Source organism: Sorghum bicolor, chromosome 10 (genome assembly GCF_000003195.3).
Source record: "Sorghum bicolor cultivar BTx623 chromosome 10, Sorghum_bicolor_NCBIv3, whole genome shotgun sequence".
Lineage (NCBI taxonomy): Eukaryota > Viridiplantae > Streptophyta > Magnoliopsida > Poales > Poaceae > Sorghum > Sorghum bicolor.
Genome location: NC_012879.2, coordinates 52,210,166 through 52,231,227, shown reverse-complemented (window position 1 = coordinate 52,231,227; position 21,062 = coordinate 52,210,166). Strand labels below are relative to the sequence as shown.

At 39.8% G+C, this 21,062-nt stretch overlaps 2 protein-coding genes across 2 annotated transcripts; both read right to left on the bottom strand.

The window, feature by feature from the left end:
• On the bottom strand, positions 2,831-6,457 carry LOC110430915 (elongation factor 1-alpha). The gene is made up of 3 exons (XM_021449136.1): positions 6,317-6,457; positions 5,204-5,688; positions 2,831-3,998 (listed from the first exon to the last, which is right to left on the bottom strand). Exons 2-3 carry the CDS (start codon positions 5,663-5,665, stop codon positions 3,117-3,119), a joined length of 1,344 nt encoding a protein of 447 aa, XP_021304811.1. The 5' UTR covers positions 5,666-5,688; positions 6,317-6,457; the 3' UTR covers positions 2,831-3,116.
• On the bottom strand, positions 16,762-17,932 carry LOC8082247 (GTP-binding nuclear protein Ran-2). Its single transcript, XM_021449893.1, has 3 exons — positions 17,740-17,932; positions 17,078-17,167; positions 16,762-16,972 (listed from the first exon to the last, which is right to left on the bottom strand). Exons 2-3 carry the CDS (start codon positions 17,140-17,142, stop codon positions 16,762-16,764), a joined length of 276 nt encoding a protein of 91 aa, XP_021305568.1. The 5' UTR covers positions 17,143-17,167; positions 17,740-17,932.

Sequence of the window (21,062 nt, the reverse complement as noted above, 5' to 3'; positions counted from 1 at the left end):
CAAAACGAATCTTTTAAACCTAGTTACTCTATAATTGTTAAAATTTAAAAACTTTTTGGATCTAAATAAGGCCTAAGGCGTATGGAAACTGAGCCCATTATCCTTCCTTAGGATGTTTCCTGTTTGCTCAATTATTAACCTTTCTGAATAGAACAGAATCTTGATACCTGAATTAGAGATTTAATAATATATGTTTATATTTCCCTGAATCTTTTTGCTTTGATTTTTTTCTAATTTTCCTTTCATAAAAATTATATATAAAACACCTAAGTTATTCATATACAGATCTTAATATTATTGCGGAGCTTCGCCCTAAATAATACAACTGTTATCTTGAAAATACAACTGATTTCTGATTTGTTACTTGTGACCATGAAAGGAAGGTAGCAGCCTATAATCCTCACCGATCGTGGTTAGAACTGGCTATCGGCTGCTATCTTCCTTTTGTGGGCATGATCTCCTTTTTTTTTTTTTGCGGAAATTACGGTCATAAGCAAGAACTCAAAAGCCAGTTGTAGTCCTAAACAGTGTCTCTCTCTGTGTTCTAAATTAACTGTTTTTTGGTTTTGTGTTACAAGTTTAACTTAATTTGTAGAAAATATGTGCAATATTTTTATCTCTCATAAATTTGTTAAATAACTAGATTCAAAGATCTTTCTATTGATATTAATTACTCCCTATGTCCTATAAACCTATGTGTTCTATAAATTTTAAGACAATCTAAAGAAACACTCAAATGACACATGTACTCATATATTATTCTAATTATAGAGTTTTCCCTAAAATGATGACTTCTTTTTTAACAAACCTTGTCAAATCGAAATATAGTTGTTACGTAGAATGCGTTGTATTCCAATACAATTTTTAAAAGTTACAATGCACTCTATTTCAGGACGGGGAAAGTATATACCATAAATATTGATATTTTTTAATATTTCAAAGTTACTTTTAGAAAACACAAATAACGGTTATTTTAGAATGGAAGTATATTATTTAGGGCGGAGCTTCAGATTAATATTAGGAGAGATGGTGGGATGGGATTCCTATGTGCTGCAGTAGGCGGGTTGGTGGGGCCTTGTTTAGATGCAAAAGATTTTAGAATTTTGATACTGTAGTATTTTTGTTTGTATTTGTAAAATAGTGTCCAACAATAGACTAACTAGACTCGAAAAATTCATCTCAGGATTTACATACAAACTATACAATTAGTTATTTTTTTATCTATATTTAATACTTCATGCATGTGCCGCAAGATTTGACGTGACAGGGAATCTTGTAAACTTTTAGAATTTTAAAGGGATCTAAACATACCCTTAGTTTCCAAAAAAAAATCAAGATTTCTCATCATATCGAATCTTTGGAAGCATGCATTGAACACTAAATATAGATAAAAAATAATTAATTACACAGTTTGACTATAATTTGCGAGACGAATCTTTCGAGCCTAATTAGTACATGATTAGACAATAATTACTAAATACAAATGAATGTGTGTGTGTGTATATATATAATTGCATAGTTTGTCTGTAATTTACGAGACGAATCTTTTGAGTCTAGTTAGTCTATAATAAGATAATATTTATCAAATACAAACGAAAGTGCTACGGTGTCTATTTTGCAAAAAAAAACGTAAAAGAAGCTAAAGTGGATGGTAAAAGTTAAAACTAAAGGAAAGTTGTTTTCAGTGGCACATCAGGAATCTTCTACTTGACCAATCATGTACAGTACCATGTTATCTTGCATCCTATTAGCTCGTGTTCAAGCATCAGAAACAGCCACGTTTCTAAGCTACAAAACAACTGCCATGTTTCCTGTGCTATCAGGCCATATTTTAAGCAGGCCATATTTTAAGCAGCAACAAACAATAACCATGTTTCCAGTGTCGAGCTAACCTTACTATTGTTCCAGCAAACACATTCCAGAACTCTCCAAAAACAATACATTCCAAAGAACTCTTCCTTTCTCCAGCTCGACACCTTGCTCTTGAGGGATCAAAGTATATATAAGCTACAATCAATAGAAATAGGCCTTGTTTAGATGTAAATGTTTTTTGGATTTCGCTACTGTAGCACTTTCGTTTGTTTGTGGTAAATATTGTCCAATCATAAATTAACTAGGATCAAAAGATTCGTCTTGTGATTTACATGTAAACTATATAATTAGTTTTTATTTTTGTCTATATTTAATTCTTCATATATGTGCCGCAAGATTCAATGTGACGGAGAATCTTGAAAACTTTTTGGTTTTCGGGGTGAACTAAACAAGGCCATACTCAAAAGTTAGAAGTAAACGGTTGCAAATTTCCATTTACAAAATTTGCAAGATAAACCACATGCTAAGATTCTATCTTGTATGCCAAAGTACTACAACTATCCAGATTATTTGGTGTTTTTTTTTTTGAAAAGATCCAGATTATTTGGTTTGTGATAGATACGAACTTGAGCGTATATGCTCCTTTAGCAATGCTTTAATAGGAGTTTAGTCTGCAACTTCTAAAAAAATAATTCTATCTAGCTTTGAATGAATTAAATCTCCTATGTTACGATGGAATTAATAAGACTTCAGTCTGCAACTTCTAATATAAATCAGCGCGCCAGTGTTCCTGGTAAGTACAGGTTTTGATGCCACGGGAGTTTCAGGACTACATTATAATTTATAATATTTTCGGTAGAATATTCCAAAATACTTTTTTCAAAACAGTATTGCAAAATACTTGATATGCGGTTTGAGAAATACTTTTTATATTCCCCAGATCGCAATATCAAGTATTTCCCAAACCGCATCTTCAAAAGGATCGAAAAAAGAAATTTGAACGCAGCAGACAGGTATCGACGAGCGAATCATCAGCTATTTAGAAACAGCAAAATAAGTTCAGAAAAACACTGCAACACCGGTAGTAACAAAAACTCAACCATATATGGCTAACACCCGTTGTTCGATACAAAAATAACAGAATTGAGTCTCAACAGCACCCTGGTTTTAGCAAAAATAACAGTACTAGATGGACCAGACAAACATTGCCAGCACAGTTTAGTTGCTCAAGCGATAACAGCAACAGCAATGACGATATATTTTTGAAGTTTCAACTAGGTATCCCACGAGCAAACAGAGGCGCATCATTTCTTCTTGGCGGCAGCCTTGGTCACCTTGGCTCCAGTTGGGTCCTTCTTCTCCACACTCTTGATGACTCCAACAGCCACCGTTTGCCTCATGTCCCGGACAGCAAAGCGACCAAGAGGAGGATACTCAGAGAAGGTCTCCACCACCATGGGCTTGGTGGGAACCATCTTCACCATACCAGCATCACCGTTCTTGAGGAATTTGGGCTCCTTCTCAAGCTCCTTGCCAGATCGCCTATCAATCTTGGTAACCAGCTCAGCAAACTTGACAGCAATGTGTGAGGTGTGGCAGTCCAGCACTGGGGCGTAGCCGTTGCCGATCTGCCCAGGATGGTTCATGATGATGACCTGGGAGGTGAAGCTAGCAGCCTCCTTGGCAGGGTCATCCTTGGAGTTGGAGGCCACATACCCACGCTTCAGATCCTTCACAGCAACATTCTTAACATTGAAGCCAACATTGTCACCAGGAAGGGCCTCCTGGAGAGCCTCGTGGTGCATCTCAACAGACTTAACCTCAGTTGTAAGGCCACTAGGACCAAAGGTAACAACCATACCAGGTTTGATGATACCAGTCTCAACACGCCCGACAGGAACAGTTCCAATACCACCAATCTTGTACACGTCCTGAAGGGGGAGACGCAGTGGCTTGTCTGAAGGCCTCTTTGGCTCATTGATCAAGTCCAGAGCCTCAAGCAGGGTTGGGCCCTTGTACCAGTCAAGGTTGGTGGACCTCTCAATCATGTTGTCACCTTCAAAACCAGAGATGGGAACAAAGTGGATCTTGTCTGGGTTGTATCCAACCTTCTTCAGGTAAGAAGAGACTTCCTTCACAATCTCATCATAACGGGCCTTCGAGTACTTGGGTGTGGTGGCGTCCATCTGTAACACAGCAAAACCAAAACAATATCATTAGTTGATTGAGATAAGTTACATAAACAGCAAGCAAACAGTAAAACTCAAAGAACATAACAATCAAAACTAACTGGTCAACTACACTTGGAATGAGATTTGTTGGGGGTCAACAGAAACAACCACCAGGCAGATAAACATACTTCACAAATTTGATCATGTTAACTCGTGCAGGACGTAAAAATATAAAGCAAAGTAAACTAACTACTGCAATCATATAAAGACATTTAAGAAAACCCATATCCTTTAATTACATATGCATTGCAAACATTCCAACAACTTAAGAAAATTTCTAAAATAAGGTGGGATTAAAAATTTACATCACCTATTGGGAAAATTATCCTGGAAAATCATATTATATTATGCAAAGTAATGCAGATAAATTGCTATCATACATAAACATGTATAATGTATATGGCTTATTCAATGAAAGCAATCAGTGTTCCATTACTATTTGACAAGGTAAAGCAGTAAACGAAGTTACTACTGCAATCATATGAAGACATTTAAACAAAACCCATATCCTTTAATTGCATATGCATTTTAAACATTCCAACAACTTAAGAAAATTTCTAAAATAAGGTGGGATTAAAAATTTACAACACCTATTGAAAAAAAATTATCCTGAAAACTCTTATTATATTATACAAAGTAATGCAGATAAATTGCTATCGTACATATGTACAACGTAGATAGCTTATTCAATGAAAGCAATCAGCGTCCCATTACTATTTGACAAGGTAAAGCAGTAAACAAAGTTACTACTGCAATCATATAAAGACATTTAAGCAAACCCATATCCTTCAATTACATATGCATTGCAAGCATTCCAACAACTTCAGACAATTTCAAAAATAAGGTGGATTACAAAGTTCAATCGCCTATTGGGAAAAAATTCCTGAAAAATTTATACTGGATTATGCAAAGTAATGCAGAATGCATAGTGATGCAGAAAAAATGCTATCATAAATAAACATGTAGGAAGCAGACTTTTTCAATGTAAGTAAACAGTGTTTCATTTTGCCAAATTTATAATACAACCAACATTAGTTACTGAATCAGAACACAAATGTGGTATTCAAAGTGTAATTGAGTGCAGCCTAGACTATTGAAGCACATATTTACAGGCATCTCAGATCATGAACCAGACTAGACAGGAATTCCTAGAATCATACCTTGTTGCAGCAGCAAATCATCTGCTTCACTCCAAGTGTGAAAGCAAGGAGAGCATGCTCACGGGTCTGGCCATCCTTGGAGATACCAGCCTCAAAACCACCAGTGGTGGAGTCAATGATAAGAACAGCACAGTCAGCCTGGGAAGTACCAGTGATCATATTCTTGATGAAGTCACGGTGTCCAGGAGCATCAATGACAGTGCAGTAGTACTTGGTGGTCTCGAACTTCCACAGGGCAATATCAATTGTGATACCTCTCTCACGCTCAGCCTTGAGCTTGTCAAGCACCCACGCATACTTGAACGACCTCTTGTTCATCTCCGCAGCCTCTTTCTCGAACCTCTCGATCACACGCTTGTCAATACCACCAAGCTTGTAGATCAGGTGGCCAGTGGTGGTCGACTTGCCAGAGTCGACATGGCCAATGACCACAATGTTTATGTGAGTCTTCTCCTTACCCATGGCTGCAGGAAACTGTTACGCTGCTGCTTACATAAAAAATAGCAGATAAAAACAGTTAGAAATAAATATAGGGGAATAAACCAGTAATTAGACAAACCCCAGAAAATCCAAAGGGGATGTACCCTACCAACGTAATATCAGAGATCGAAAACTGGTTCTAATTAGCAACGTAACGTAATAATCTATGGACGAGAATCAGTTGCAAACTGCAATCAAGTTTATATACGGAGTACATACTACGGGTAGATGAGGTGGCGGAAGGAAAACTTGGATTAGCACCTTAGAACATGAATCAGCTCAGTTCATACACACAAAACAGAATTGAAGTGCCTCAACCACGTAATATCATAGATCGGAAACTGGATCTAGTCTAGAACAACGTAACGGTTATATAATTTATGGCTCGACAAATCAGTTGCAAACTGCAGCCATGTTCATACATAGACACTAAATAAAGGTAGCGGAGGCGGAAAACAACACTTGATTTGAAATCCAGTGCTTGAATCGGCTCAGCGCATCACACATAGACGACAAACCCAGTAGATCTGGGCATCAAACGAACAAGCTCAAAGCGCATCAAACGAACAAGCTCAAAGCGCAGCGAAAATTGAAGGAAGAGAAGCACGCGCGCGAGCGCGTCCGGCAGAATACCTCGTCGGGCGGCAGCAGAGTGGCGCGGTTACGGCTCGCCGCTGATCTGAGGATTCGGTGGCGGCGCGTCGGCTTCTCCCGGTCTGTGGCGGCCGACTGCGTCTGAGGGTTTGAGAACACGATGGAGCTAGGTTTTTATAAGGAAGGCGCCCTAGGGTTAGGACATGGATGAATGGGCTATTGGGCCTAAAAATCACTTCATGGGCCACAAATGAAAAAAAAAGCGTACGACCTACATATACGTACTACTCCGTGTGCTACACGTTTTCAAAAAAGGAAAAAGTCCACTTTAGGTCCCTTAACTTTCACGAAAGTCTAATTTTCATCCCTGAACTCTAAAACCAGACAAAATACATCCCTCAACTTTTAAAACCGTGCACATTACATCCTTGACCTGGTTTTGAAAGCGGTTTTGTCTTTTTCTTTTTATTTATTTTGGCTGATTTTTTTAAAAATCGCAGTAAATCACATAAAAATCATAAAATAGAAAACTCAATTTTGTTGAACTTCAGATGAGTAGATCTACATATTAAATATATAATATAGTATATTTTAATATAAATTTTTTTGATGCATCTTTAGATATATGCTTTTCTATAATTAATTAGACTAATTATAGCTATAGTTTCTATGGTCCAATTGTGATGAAATTTATATGGTGGGCTAATTATTCTATGATTGAGTTGTAGTAAAAATTTCATACTCATTGAATCATGTATTACTTAGTTATAGATTTATTTAGGTTTATGCTTGTTAAATCTTAATAAATCTATAACTAAGTTATACAGATCTAATGAGTATTAGATTTTTACCACAATTTAAACATATAATAATTATCCCAACATAAAAAAATAATCATAGTTGGACCATATAAACTATAGCTATGAACTATTCTAATTAATTATAGAAAAACACAGATCTAAAGATACAACAAAAATTTTCTATTAAAGCATACCATATTATATGTTCATTGTGTAGATGTACTTATCTGGAGTCTAACAAAATCAGATTTACTATTTTATGAATTTTATGTGATTTACTATAATTTTACAAATATTTATCCAAAATAAATAAAAATGAAAAAGACAAAACAGCCTTCAAAACCGCTCATAACCATGTCAGGGACGTAATATGCACGGTTTCGAAAGTTGAGGGATGTATTTTACCCGGTTTTGAAGTTCAAGGATGAAAAACAGACTTTCATGAAAGTTGAGGGACCTAAAATGGACTTCTTCCTTCAAAAAAACAACTCCATATGCTACACGTCAACACCCTAAGACCCGACACCTGCCTCGTGGCCAACTAAAACAAAACATGAAAATTAAATTCAAGAAAGTACGTATATTGGTCGCTCAAAAAATATAACTTTCGGTATACTAGCGTGGGTAGAACGGGTGAGTGGACGATGGAAAAAAGAAAAGGTCGAGAGAGGAGGCGTCGTGAGCAAATTAAATTGCAATAAGAGTTGAGAGATATGGGGATACTAGATTTACGAAGTTTAAATTTATGCTTATATTATTTTTTTCACGAGCGTATCATTGCAATACGTGTTTCATTTAGTTATAGTGTTCGTGACTTAAAAAAGGGAACCCTTGACAAAGGTCTGTACTTACGAACTAGTTTAATTTACATGAAATGATTATGCTCGTATAGACATTTAGATGCCAATTACACTCCAATGTCTTATAAACTATAACTGAAGACATCAAATATAAATCTAATAGACCAACCATTTTTTTGTTCTAATAATGAGGGCTCGTCTCCCTTTTGAAAAGGGGTCCTTTATTCTTTTGGTCCGTTCAAGCAACCCAAAAAGGTAATTTTCTTGGAAATGAAAAAAAAGATAGATTCAGTAAAGATAGTTTGTTGGGAATTCAAGTTTGGCTATTTAATTTTAGCATTTATATGTAATCGATAACCAGCAAGGAATCTGTGGTATGAGTTCGAAACTTATTCGGTGCAATCCCTTCACGCATCATACGACTGACTTTTTACACACTGTTTGGAAATATCATTTTCCACCCTGGGTGTAAAATTTTCTCTGGCTTTCGAGGATTTTGATGCTTAGATGCTCTAGATCTTACTTAATCTAAGGAGACAGTATTGGTTGTGGAGAATACTATCACTAGCAGTGGGGTGAAAAGAAAGACAATGAGGTTGTGTGGACAAATTGGGAACCTGCAAGTACTGATCCTTATTGATTCTGGAAGTTTTGGCACATTCATCAGTGATCAGTTATCCTAGAAGTTGTCAATTCCTTCATCCACGTGTGAACCAACTCAGTATATGGCACCCGATGGAACTCCAATGTTATGCAAGAGGTAACCAAACCTGAGGCGGAGTTGTCAAGGCCATACATTTAAATTCAATGTGAAATGCTTTGATATGATACTAGGAGAGGATTGGTTGGAAGCTTGTAGCCCTATGTGGATACATTAGTCCAAAGAGCACATGAAAATTCACTTATAATGGGCATAGAATCTTGCTGAAGGGTTTGACTCAAGAGGTGTCTCACTGTCCACCTACTAATGAGCTGAAGATAAGAGGTTTGCTCAAGAGGCAGGCAATCACTCACTGTCTATGGTTCCAATTTAAGCAAATTGTTGAGCATAGTGTTGTTGAAGGTATCCTTGTTGTTCAAGATGAGACAATGTCCTAGGATATTAAGCAGTTTATTTCTTTGTATGAGGATATCTTCCAAACCCCAAACTCATTGCCACTAGCAAGACAGTTTGATCATCAAATCCCATTACTGTCTAGAGCCCAACCAGTGAACACTCAACCTTATAGGTATTCTCCTATATAGAAAACTGAGATTGAAAAGAAACTTGCTAAAATGCTAAAGAATGGGTTCATCAAACCTAGCACTAGTGCCTTTGCTTCTTCAGTCTTGTTAGTAAGGAAGGAGGATGGCTCTTGGAGGTTTTGTGTAGACCATAGAAGTCTGAATGCATGGATAGTGAAGAACAAACATCCTATGCCAGTAGTGGAGAAGCTGATAGAAGAACTACATGGATCTAAATGGTTTACCAAGCTTGATTTTAGGGCTGGTTATCATCAAATATTGAAAGCCCAAGTTTGGTTTTGGTAATTAATGACACCAAGTTGCTAATGCCTTGTGTTTAAGTGATTTGAGTTAGGCATAGCAACACATGTGATGAAGGTGTATGATGGCATGGAAAGGTGGCCACATGATTACAAAGAGATGAAGCATGATGTGGAGATCATGGTGATAGATGAGGAGCAAAGTTATCAAGGCAAAGGTATAAACATAGGGTTTTACTTTTGCCGGTCTAAGATGAGTAGAGAAGTGATTGACCGGGTTAAGGATAGATAGCCGACTATCAAGAGGGGAAATCACGGTTGTTGACACTAGCTAACACCACTTGGATACTAGGTTGTCATCCCTAGCATGGTGCCAGAGTGTACAAAGGTATTTATGAATGTAAAGGCTCCCTAGAAAATAATCTATTCTATCCGCAAGCGCAGAGATAAAACACCTCATTGTAGCATTTCACCAGAAAAGTATTCCAGGTATCGTTATTTATAATTTTGCTCAAGAGAACAGGGGTGAAATTAAGATAAGGATTAAATCTATCAAGGCATAGACTAGAGATAAACTTGCAAGAACATGATTACTAATGAAGAACTCGTCACACAGTCACTTACTTTGGCAGGGGGTAAACCATAAAGATAATGATAATGAAATATAAGTTCATGGGTAAATAACACAGCGATTAGAAAATAGACTACTCCTCATATATGTAAGGTGACGTCGGATTAGCTAGAGAAGGGATTCTAAATTATCTACTATCTACTAAGTCACAACCTACTCTAGTTATCTACAAGATCATATATAGCATAAAAGACTCTTTATTCATGTATAAGGAACATTGCTAAAGTAAACCAGAGCATCGCAAGACTTACTCCGCAATACAAATTCTGCCTGTCCTATCAACGGAGGGTGGACTATATAAGAATCAACGAAGCTGTCATTATCGCGAACTACCACACGACCCGGCCAATAGGATACATTTGCAGGTAAATAACATCTAAGCACCACGCCCACATGTGATCTACCACTTAACTCCCTCGAGTCAAGAGCTAAGCGCTTTGCAAACTTATACATAAACTCATTATCAATCATAACTATATCAAATATAGAACTAGAACAAACTAAGAGCATAATAAATAGAGACATAATGTAATTAGAACAAAGTATTAGAGAAAGATATGAAATAATACCAATCTTTATTAACGAAGATCCGAATCTAGAGCGTAGTGCTCTACTTCTCTAATTCTATCTAATCAATCCTCTAAACTTGAAGGATTAGGGAGTAGCTAATTCTAATTCTCTGTGGGAGAGAAGTTCTAAACCCTAACTTTGATGGCTACCTCTGATAATGATTTCTCCTCTCTCCCCCAGGGGTGGAGAGGCCTTGATTATATAGTCCTTTCAAGTGAATTTGGGCCGTCGGATCAAACTGACATTGATCGCACGGTTTTCCTTGATCCTTTAGGTCGGTGGAGCATAATCTGCGAAGTTGATTGTGATTGGCCCGAGGCCAGGGCGGGCGCCCAAGGGGGGAGGGCGAGCGCTCTGCCCCTGAGCCCGTCTGGTCTCCCGTTCGTTTCCGTGGCTTCTGGACTCTTCTAGATTAAGGAAAATTGTGCGACACGTAATTATCTCGTTGTAAACATGACATGTGGGCCTTCTCTCCCTATTTTCTGATAACCCCCTGCAGAAATAGATAAACACCAAAGCTCGTGGAATTCTGTCAGATAAAACCCTAATTCTAGATGTTTGGTGCATATTGATCCTTTTCCATGTTTAGTTGATGGTTAATTTTAGTACTTAAGGACCGTCAACAACGGTTATCTCTCGAATCAAGTGCTACTAGGTCCATATCTTGAGCATATGCATTAGGATCTAGTAAAGTGCTAACTTAACTCCTTTGATGAAAATATTTGTGAAAAGCTAACACACATGCACTTTGGTGGTGGACACTTGTTGGTGTTAGCACTTTTGCAAAGGAGGTGGAGTTCCTAGGGTTGAGAGGGGTGTGGGTTCCTAGGATTTTTCAGCGCTTTTGAGAAAATTAAGTGTATATTTTCTATTGCGTCGGTGGGAAATTTGGAGAAGTCGCGGGAGTATTTCTCACTGAGAATCACTCACCGGACGCTGCACCTGTGCGTCTGGTGTACAGGCTGCCTGGCTCAGCTAGGGTTAGGCACCGGACGCCAGGCACCGGACGCAGGTTAGAGCGTCCGGTGTTCTGAGTCCGGTGTCCGCGTGGTTTTGCAAACCTCTCTGGGTATGAGTCCGGTGAGCACCGGACGGTCTGGTGCTCAGCGTCCGGTGACCCCGAGTATTTGCATACCTCCGTGAGTTTTAGTCTGGTGTGCACCGGACGCGTCCGGTGTGGACCTACAGAGCGTCCGGTGTTTTGCAGGTAGCCGTTAGAGACTGACGCGCGTGATTCAAGAATGACACGTGGCTAACTCCAGAGCACCGGACGCAAGGGGTCAAGCGTCCGGTGCCCACTTGGTAGCGTCCGGTGCCCCCGATTTCAGCCCAGTGAAAACAGCCAACGGCTAGTTTCTTTGAGGGGGCTTATAAATAGAGGGTGACCGGCTTTGGGAGGTTAACTCTTGCACATTTGAATACTTGAGGCATACATTGAGCTAGAGAACACTCCTTCCACTCATCTTCTTGCTTGATTGCTAATCTTAGTGAGATTGAGTGAGATTCAAGTGCATTGCTTTGAGAGTTGCATCTAGTGGCATTTGATTCTTGAGTTTGCTGCGGATTTCTTATTACTCTTGGATGTTTCCCGATACCCTAGACGGCTTGGAGCAGCGGTGGTGTTGAGCTCGTGATTGGAGTTTGTTTCGAGCCTCACCAAGTGATTTGTGAGGGGTTCTTGAGCCTTCCCCGCGGGAGATCGCAATTGGCTACTCTAGTGGATTGCTCGTGGCTTGGAGGATCCCCATCTTATGAGTGGATGTGCGGCACCCGCTAAGGGTTTAGCTTTGGATTGCCAATTAGCTCGTGATCCATCAAGTGGGTGTATCGCCACAATGAGGACTAGCTTGCCGGGAAGCAAGTGAACCTCGGTAAAAAATCTTATGTCATCTCTTGCCGAGGATTCTCTTGTAATTGTGATTGATTGATTGATTGGCTATATTTCTACTCTACAACGTTGGTATAACAATCACTTCCCTCTCCTTTACTTATGAGCATACCTTGCTAGTTGTGTAGCTTGTTTAGCTTAGCTATCTTGTTTAGGAGTGTAGCAAGCTTCTAGTTGTGCTTTCTTGTTGTAACTAGTGTTTAGCTTTCTTGCTAGACTTGTGTAGGTGGCTTGCATAGCTTAGTTGTGCCAGTGCTAGAATAGCTTCGCCTTTTGTTTTACTAATCAACTTGTCTAGTTGAAGTTTGTAGAAAATTCAAATAGGCTATTCACCCCCCTCTAGCCATTTGGACCTTTCAATTTGTGGAAGCGGCTCACACACACAAAACAACTTTCAAGACTCATAATGCATTGTATGAGTTCTTAGTGATGCCATTTGGCCTAACTAATGCACCAGCCACATTTCAGAGTGTGATGAACTTCATTTTTGCTGCCATATTGAGAAAGGTTGTATTAGTTTTCTTGAATGATATATTGATTTGTTCATCAACTCTATCAAAGCACATTCATCTTCTGTAGCAGGTGTTTGATATCTTGAGGAAGCACAAATTCTATGGGAAAAATGTCTAAGTGCACATTTGCTCAGTCAGTAGTGGAGCACTTGGGTCATACATGTATGCTCAAGGTGTCTCAACTAAGCTAGCTAAAGTTCAGGCAGTTCAGCAATGGCCAACTCTCAAAAACTTGAAAGAGCTCAGTGGTTTTCTAGGCCTGACAGGACACTATAGGAGTTTCATAAAACATTATGGGCTTATCAGTAGACCACTTGTTGATTTATTGAAGAAAGGAGCTCCTTATGTTTGGACATAGTTACTATACAGCTTTCCAACAGTTGAAACAGGCTTTAGTGCAAGCACCAGTTTTAGCACTACCTGATTTACAAAAGTAATTTATCCTTGACACTGATGCTAGTGACATTGGCTTTGGGGCTATGTTGATGTAGAATAATCATCCTATAGCCTAATTGAGCAAGGTTGTATGCTCTAAGAATCAGTCCATGTCAACTTATGAAAAAAATGTTTAGCAATAATTATGGTTGTGGAGAAATGGAGGGCTTATTTGCGACATCAAGAGTTAATCATTAGAACTGACCACAAGAGTGAAAGGTCCTGATATGGCTAGAGGGGGGTGAATAGCCTATTTAAAAATCTACAAACTCTAGAGTAAGGAGTTAGTAAATAACAAAGCGAAATTTTTTGCTCTAGCTCTAATAGAGGGTTTGCAAGCCACCTATCCCAGCAATTCTAGTTACTAAGATCACTAGGCACATAAGAGTTATGTCACTACAAGCTACACTAGTGAACTAAGCTATACAAGACAAAGGTAGCAACTAAAACTAGTTACACTACTTTACGAGAATGTAAAAGGATAGGATGTGATCTTTATACCATCGTGTAGGGGATGAACCAATCACCAAAATGTGAACAATTAATCACTGGGAGAATATCAAACAATCACAGCTGCGACACTATTTTTTCTCCCGAGGTTCACGTGCTTACCGGCACACTAGTCCTCGTTGTGTCAACCAACACTTGGTGGTTTGGTGGCTAAAAGGTGTTACACGAACCTCGTCCTCACTAGGACACCTCAAGAACCTACCTACAGTTGAGGTAGCTCAATGACACGCGTAATCTACTAGAGTTACCTTTGGTGCTCCACCAAGAAAGGCACAAGAACCCCTCACACTCACTAGGAGATGGCCAAGAACAATCACCAATTCATGACAATGCTCCTCCACTGCTCCAAGCCATCTAGGTGGCGGTAACTACCAAGAGTAACAAGAAAGTCGCAACCACAACAATCCTCAAGTGCCACTAAATGCAATCACTCAAGCAAATGCACTTGAAATCACTCCCAATCTCACTATGATGATGAATCAATGATAGAGATGAGTGGAAGGTGTTTGCTTAGGCTCACAAGGATGTCAAGTATATCAAAATGCCAAGAAAGTGAGCCCAAGCCAACCAACATGTATTTAAAAGAATAAAGTTGTTACCCCTAGGGAAGTGCTCTATCAGAGGCGTAGGACGCACCAACGCTTAGGTGTCCGATGCTACCCAGCGTCCAACGCCGCCCTAACCTCTAACAACACCGCTGGATCGCTACCACGTGTCCTTAGTCAAATGTGAACCGTTGATCTCCAATGGTCACTTAAACATTAAAGCGATGAATTAAGAGGCGTCGGACGCATCAGGTGCTACACTCCGGATGCACGGACCTCATAGTGGACGCTACACAGAGAGTTTAGAAATAGCTCGAGGAGGCATCAGACATGTTAGACGGTAGGGCATCGGATGCAGCCAACGTTTGATGTGCACAACACTGGAAAACCCCGCTCACAGATCTACTGATGTCACCGCACGCACCAGACGCTCAATAGTGCTTGGCCAGCGTCTGACGTGAACACGTCGAACGTGTCGATGCACTCTATAGATCTGCGCCACATAGCCAGCACACGTCGGACGCTGGCCCAGGGTCCGACGCTCCCGGAGCCAGCGTCCGGTGAGTATTTTTCTAGTAAAAAACACTCTCATGACTTCTCCAAACTTTCCACTGGTGCAATAGAAAATATATATTTTATTTTCTCAAAAGTATCGAATCCTACCTCGCAAGCTCGGTGGAGAGAGAGAGACCCAACTCCTCTCCACCTCTTCAACCCTTGCACAAAAGTGCTAACCACCAAGTGTGTCACCTCGTGCACATGTGTTAGCATATTTTCACAAATATTTTCAAGGGTTAAGTTAGCACACTAGATTCTAAATGCATGCACATGAACAAAGTCACCTAGCGACACTCGATAGACTGCTTAGCCAAAGAATTCCCTTCTTTATAGTATGACTATGTATCCTAAACATAATCACGCTATCTATAGTGTCTTGATCACCAAAACCAAACCCTAAGCAATACCTTTGCCTTGATCTTTTGTTTTTCTCTCTTTCTTCTTTTTTAAGTTGAGCACTTGATCATCTTGTGGTCATCACTATCATCACCATGATCATCTCTTGCTCTATCACTTGATATGTACTAACCTTATCTAATCTACACACATTAACATAGAGGTTAGTACTTTGGGTTTCATCAGTTATCCAAACCAAAATGGTGTCAAATCTTTGAGACTTTGGCAAGCCTTCCATGAAATCCATACAAATGACTTTCCAAGCTTGGTCTGGAATGGGGGCTGAAGCAGCCTAGGAGCCTTGGTGTGCTCAACCTTAGCTTGCTAACAAACTAAACATCCTTTAATATAGCTCTGTATATCCTCTTGCATCTTAGGCCAAATGAACAGGTGTTTGATTCGGTGATATGTTGGTAAAAATCCCGAGTGATCCCCAACTCCACTACTGTGAATAGCTTGTATGATATGCTGTTGAGCAAGAAGGCTAGTACCCAGTCAAATTCTCCCATGTTGTCCGCACCACGAAAAAGATAATAATAGAAGATAGAGAGAGAAGGGATATTGCCTATTAATAAAGTATAAATGATTTTTTTAGCATGAAGCATAAACGAACTTATCATTCCTATTTGAATACCATCAGATTCCTCAAGCAGCAAGCCAAACAACTCAACCAAGTCCAAGACGTCTCCTTAAGAGCAGTAGCGAAGCTAGAGAAAATTGAAGAGGTACACATGCCTTGTGGGTATATATATTTTTGCCATGGAGGTTGTATATATGATGAAAATTTAGTGATTATAATTGATTTTCGAAATTTTGGGAGGTGCATCTGCACCCCCTAGATACACTACAGCTTCACCCTGCTTGAGAGTTGAGACGGACACACATCTGTAACCACTAAAGCAGCCGATAGCTACTAACCTACTGCCGACGGCCTGACCGCCTGACACAGCATCTGGCTGAGCTCAATCCATGTTATCATCGTCCTCATCCGACAGGGGGAATCGCTACAGCAAGTTCGATCTCTTTGTCAATCCTGCATGCCATAAAAAACATTCCATGATCTGAGAAGCACTCAGCATTATTACTATTATAATATAAACAATGTATATGCAGCAGGGTAAATTAGTGTCGTCATCAGGTACATGTTTGCTTGAATAATGACTTACTGTTGCTGCGCTGCAACGTCCATGGTCACGTCGACAGGGACGAGGGCTAACTCTTCGACGAACTTGACGTCCATGTTCCTGCATTTACAGTCATGTATCAGATCACCAATCGTTTGGTGTTGCTATACCATAGCATTGCAATCAAGAGAAAATTGGGCAGATGTATAGGTGTGGTACAATGTAGATTTGCTAGTTGCTACAGAATAACGACAATACCCACTCTGCGAGCTTCCTTGCAAGGTACAGAAAAGGCTTCTCGAAGTTATAGTTGCTCTTGGCAGAGATCTCGTAGTACTGGAGGTTCTTCTTCCTGTGGCAAGTCACTGCCTTGGCCTTCACCTGCCGGTTCTTCACATCCACCTTGTTGCCGCACAGGACAACCGGGATGTTCTCACACACCCTAATATGCACAATAATAGATGTACCAGATCAATTCGAGAAAATGGCTATTATACTACTCCAGGATACTGAAACAAGGGGCATGTGCAATAGGCTAAAATTTTACCTGCTGATATCCCTGTGCCAGGTGGGAACATTCTTGTAGGTGATCCTTGAGGTGACATCGAACATGATGATGGCACATTGGCCATTGATGCTGCATGATTGGAACACGAGATAAAATATTAACCCTTGATAATACATCTCACGGTTTTTAGATCACAAGCTTGGCAAATCCATGATTCCATGAGTAAATCATCTAGTCCCAGTTCTAGTATAACTGTCTCTCTATGGTAACCACATTGGACCTACTCCAGCTGCCAAGGCTAGCTTGCTTATTTGTTCAAATGTTTTTCTTTATTAGCTTACATCAGTTAGCAACTTATTAGCTTGCATTAGAAAATATTAATCCCTGAGGATTGGATCACTACATCGTCTTGACTGCATTGTAAGCCAGAAGCTGACATCGAAAAAATTTCAAGAAAATCACTTGATGACACTTATTGCATTGATTTTTACCACTTTGTGCAAAATTGCCTCCGTGCATTGGATAAATTCAAGCTATCTAAGGTGATCTTCAAGTTGATCTCATTGTGAGTACTCAACCGATGCTATCAAATAATCATTGATTTTTGTTCTTGATAAGACCAGACGATGTGAAGCAAAAGATTGTAAAGTTGTAAATACTAGGGCTGGGAATACTTGTCCAAACATTTTCTCTCAACTTACTAGCAAGAAAAAACAGGAAGACAACTGCTAAATGTCAGTGCACTCCCGTCCTCTTCCTTTCCTCGGCAGCAGCAGCATGAAGTCGAGCAACTATGGTGCGACGCGAGGTGAACGCTGAAGCTTTGGCACCATTGCGAAGATCCCCAGTTCCCCACCAGCCACGAGCCCACGACCTCCACCTTCCCTCTCTCGCTCTGGCAGATCTACATGAAAGAGAATTATCCTAGGAAGGTTCAATATTTTTGCTTTACATGCAAAAATTGTGAACTGAGAAGCTATAATGTTGAGAGTTGAGATCCAGTTTCTGCGATTTTTTTTTTCAGTTTTTTGAGCCTAGTATATCATGTGTTGTGCCGTCTACTCTGTCGCAGAGGTACATTCAGTTTGAGTTCGTGGGCCTATTCAGAGACCTTATAGATTTTTATGAATTTTAACACTCAATATACATGGGCAATTTATTTAATCATAATCAATTTGGTGTCTCTTGAATTTCAATTCATTCAAGAGGAATATAAATCAATAGAAAAAATCCTTAGTCCAGACCAATTTGATTTCCATGCTTTGCTTTCTAAATAAAATCCACATAATCATCCAAGCGAAAGGTGGTCGGATAGAGGTTGATAGCCACCATGATCAAAATGGCTCAGGAGATCAGAATACTGGCCATGGACATCGATCATCAGATGGAAAGAAAAATATGCAAGATCAATATTTGTTAGGAAGCTCAGTTAAAGGTCAAAGCATGCATACCTCATACTCTAATCTAATTAACTAAAATTACTACTGTTATCAAATATCATCCAGATTATTTACATCTCATGATTTGTTAATTGAAAGAATTGTTTTTTTTATCTAGCGCACTATCGCTGATAGCTCAATTCACCTAAATTAGTTATTGACAGTCTTCATTAAACGCATATAGCATTTTTCTTATCCATGAGTACCAGATAATATTTTAAATCTGCATACGTCACCGTAATAAGTATGTTTTTGGAATCATTTTTGTATAACATAACCTACGATCGTATCTGTAGGTTTATGATTTGGAATAATTTGCTAGAATAAGAAAAAGGTGTTGCTGTACCATGGGCATGCGAAACACTCAATTTTATTTTGTAGTCAAAGTGAACACTTAGTGAACCTTTTGTTTTTCTAGAATCATTTATTCATTGTTTAGGATTATGACAATGTTATTCATGTAGTGGCTAATAGAGAAAGGGGAGTGTTGTTGCAAATGATGACAGAGTAGGTCAGATGAGAGTGACAAATGGTTGCAGCTGAACTTTGGACATATGAAGCATTATGATTCCTTCCCAATTTTCTATTTTCGAACTTCTATGCATTGCTTCAACAAATAATTACATATTCACTTGCTTCTTATTATTGCAGCTCAAGGAAGAACTGGTCTCTTAACCACATAAACTGGAACTGCTTTTTTCTCCCGGACCAACATCTACATTAAAAACCGTGTGGTCAGTATTAAATAATAAATACAAATAAAGTAACTATATCACAATAAAACGTTTCCAAGTCTAATTTAGAACTTTCAGGATTATTTGATGTGATTAATCCCCAAAATAGCAGCCAAGTTGTATGGGCAATAAAAAGGTGTTCTACCATAATATGTTTTCCATAACTGATCCAACCGGGTGATTTAGCCAATTAGGCATCCCCATATCCAAGAGTTTGCCAAAATTCACTTGGCAAATCTTTTGTTTTGACAACTCTCTAAAATATATGTCAAGTGAAAAGGTAGTCTCTTCCAATAGTTTGCCATTTTGACTTGATAAAAATAGAATAAAAGGCCCACATCCAATCCTATCAACTGTTTTCACCATGACTCGTAACCTGGCCACCGCGATCTTCCTGAACGCCGCGAGACACCTCGCGTGGAGAAGGGCAACGCCGGCGCGGACCCTGTCTTCATCGCAGGGGGCATCAACTACTACGGCTGGCCATCTTATGTTGAAAAAAAACTATCTTCACAACCAGATCAAGGGCAGCACTATGATTACCAATAGCGGACAAGGAGATCCACTACCAACGACTATGAACCAATCATCAAAGCCAACATATGGAAAAACCTGATCAGCAGCCATCGGGGCCAAGCCCGGCCATGCGCGCTTGAAGGATCAGAGACACGCAGGTGGCCTTGTGCGGTTGAGGGAGACGAGCGAATTGCCTTGCACCCATGAAGGAGACGAGCCTGATCGCCTTGCGTACGCATGACGGAGACAATCGAGCCGATTGCCTTGCGCACACGAAGGAGATGACTGGATGGCTTTCCTCTTGCGTGCGGGAATGACTGACTGCGGCGCGGCAGTCCGCGATGGGCACTGGATACGCACGTGGAAATATGCGCGTGCGGAGAAGAAGTTTTCCAACTTGATTTGCCAATCTGTTGGAGAGTAAAATTTCTTGTTTTGCCAAATTTCCAAGGATAGCAATGTCATTTGGCAAACTCTTGGTATGCATTCTGAATCTTTTGTAAAATTCATATTATTTTTTGGTTCACATATTCGGCCCAATATAAATGGATGCATAAATATATAACTTGATGTGGGTGACTTCCTTTTTTATAACTTTTTGAGTGGTTTGTAAATGGTCTCAAAGTCCATCAAGCCACCTCTAAGACCATCAACTCTTCCATAGAAATTACTCAATGATGATAGATAAAAAAAATAAGTGTGCCTAAATGTGACTGAAATTGTAATGGGGATCGGTATTTTGGAATAAGTAGGCCTTATGCTTTGCCAAGAGCTTGAGAGATTGAGGAAGACTAGAATTATTTCTTCATAATTCATTGCTTAATTATATCAATATAGAGTCTACAGATATTTATGTCCCTTCTACTTCACCTCTTTTGCTAATTAATCTATCTGGGACTAATATAAATTGCAAATACAAAGATAACTAAACTTATAAAGATAATCGGGCCGAACTATCAGCCCATCGGTCCTGGCAGCCTGTTGGCCGGCCATATATGACATCTCCCCCTCCCTTGAGGACCAGCTCATCCTCGAGCTGCAGTGATAGTGGTCGAGGAAGGAGTTGAGAGTGTCCTGGATCCCATGGGAAGAGACGAGCAGCCAGTTGGTCGCCCTGGTGGTCGTTGTGGCCAGAGCCCCTTGAACCAGAGAAGGCTGCCACCACCGGAAGCTCTTGCGGCTAGAAGCTCTTGCCTGAGCCCCTTGTTGGAGTGGTCGGCACGACGACGAGGGTGGACGGCGGCAACAGGGATTGGAGATGATGATCGGGAGTGAGTAGGGCAGGTTGGATTGCTACACGCAGCTTCCTTGTGGCGTGCCGCACTAGGAATCCTC

Bases quoted from the DNA above. Each gene is read 5' to 3' on its own strand.
- LOC8082247 (XM_021449893.1), bottom strand. From the start codon at position 17,142: ATGTTCGATGTCACCTCAAGGATCACCTACAAGAATGTTCCCACCTGG. The intron at 16,973-17,077 runs GTAAAATTTTAG...TGTGCATATTAG, and splicing joins TGGCACAGGGATATCAGCAG to GGTGTGTGAGAACATCCCGG.
- LOC110430915 (XM_021449136.1), bottom strand. From the start codon at position 5,665: ATGGGTAAGGAGAAGACTCACATAAACATTGTGGTCATTGGCCATGTC. The intron at 3,999-5,203 runs GTATGATTCTAG...GCTGTGTTACAG, and splicing joins TGATTTGCTGCTGCAACAAG to ATGGACGCCACCACACCCAA.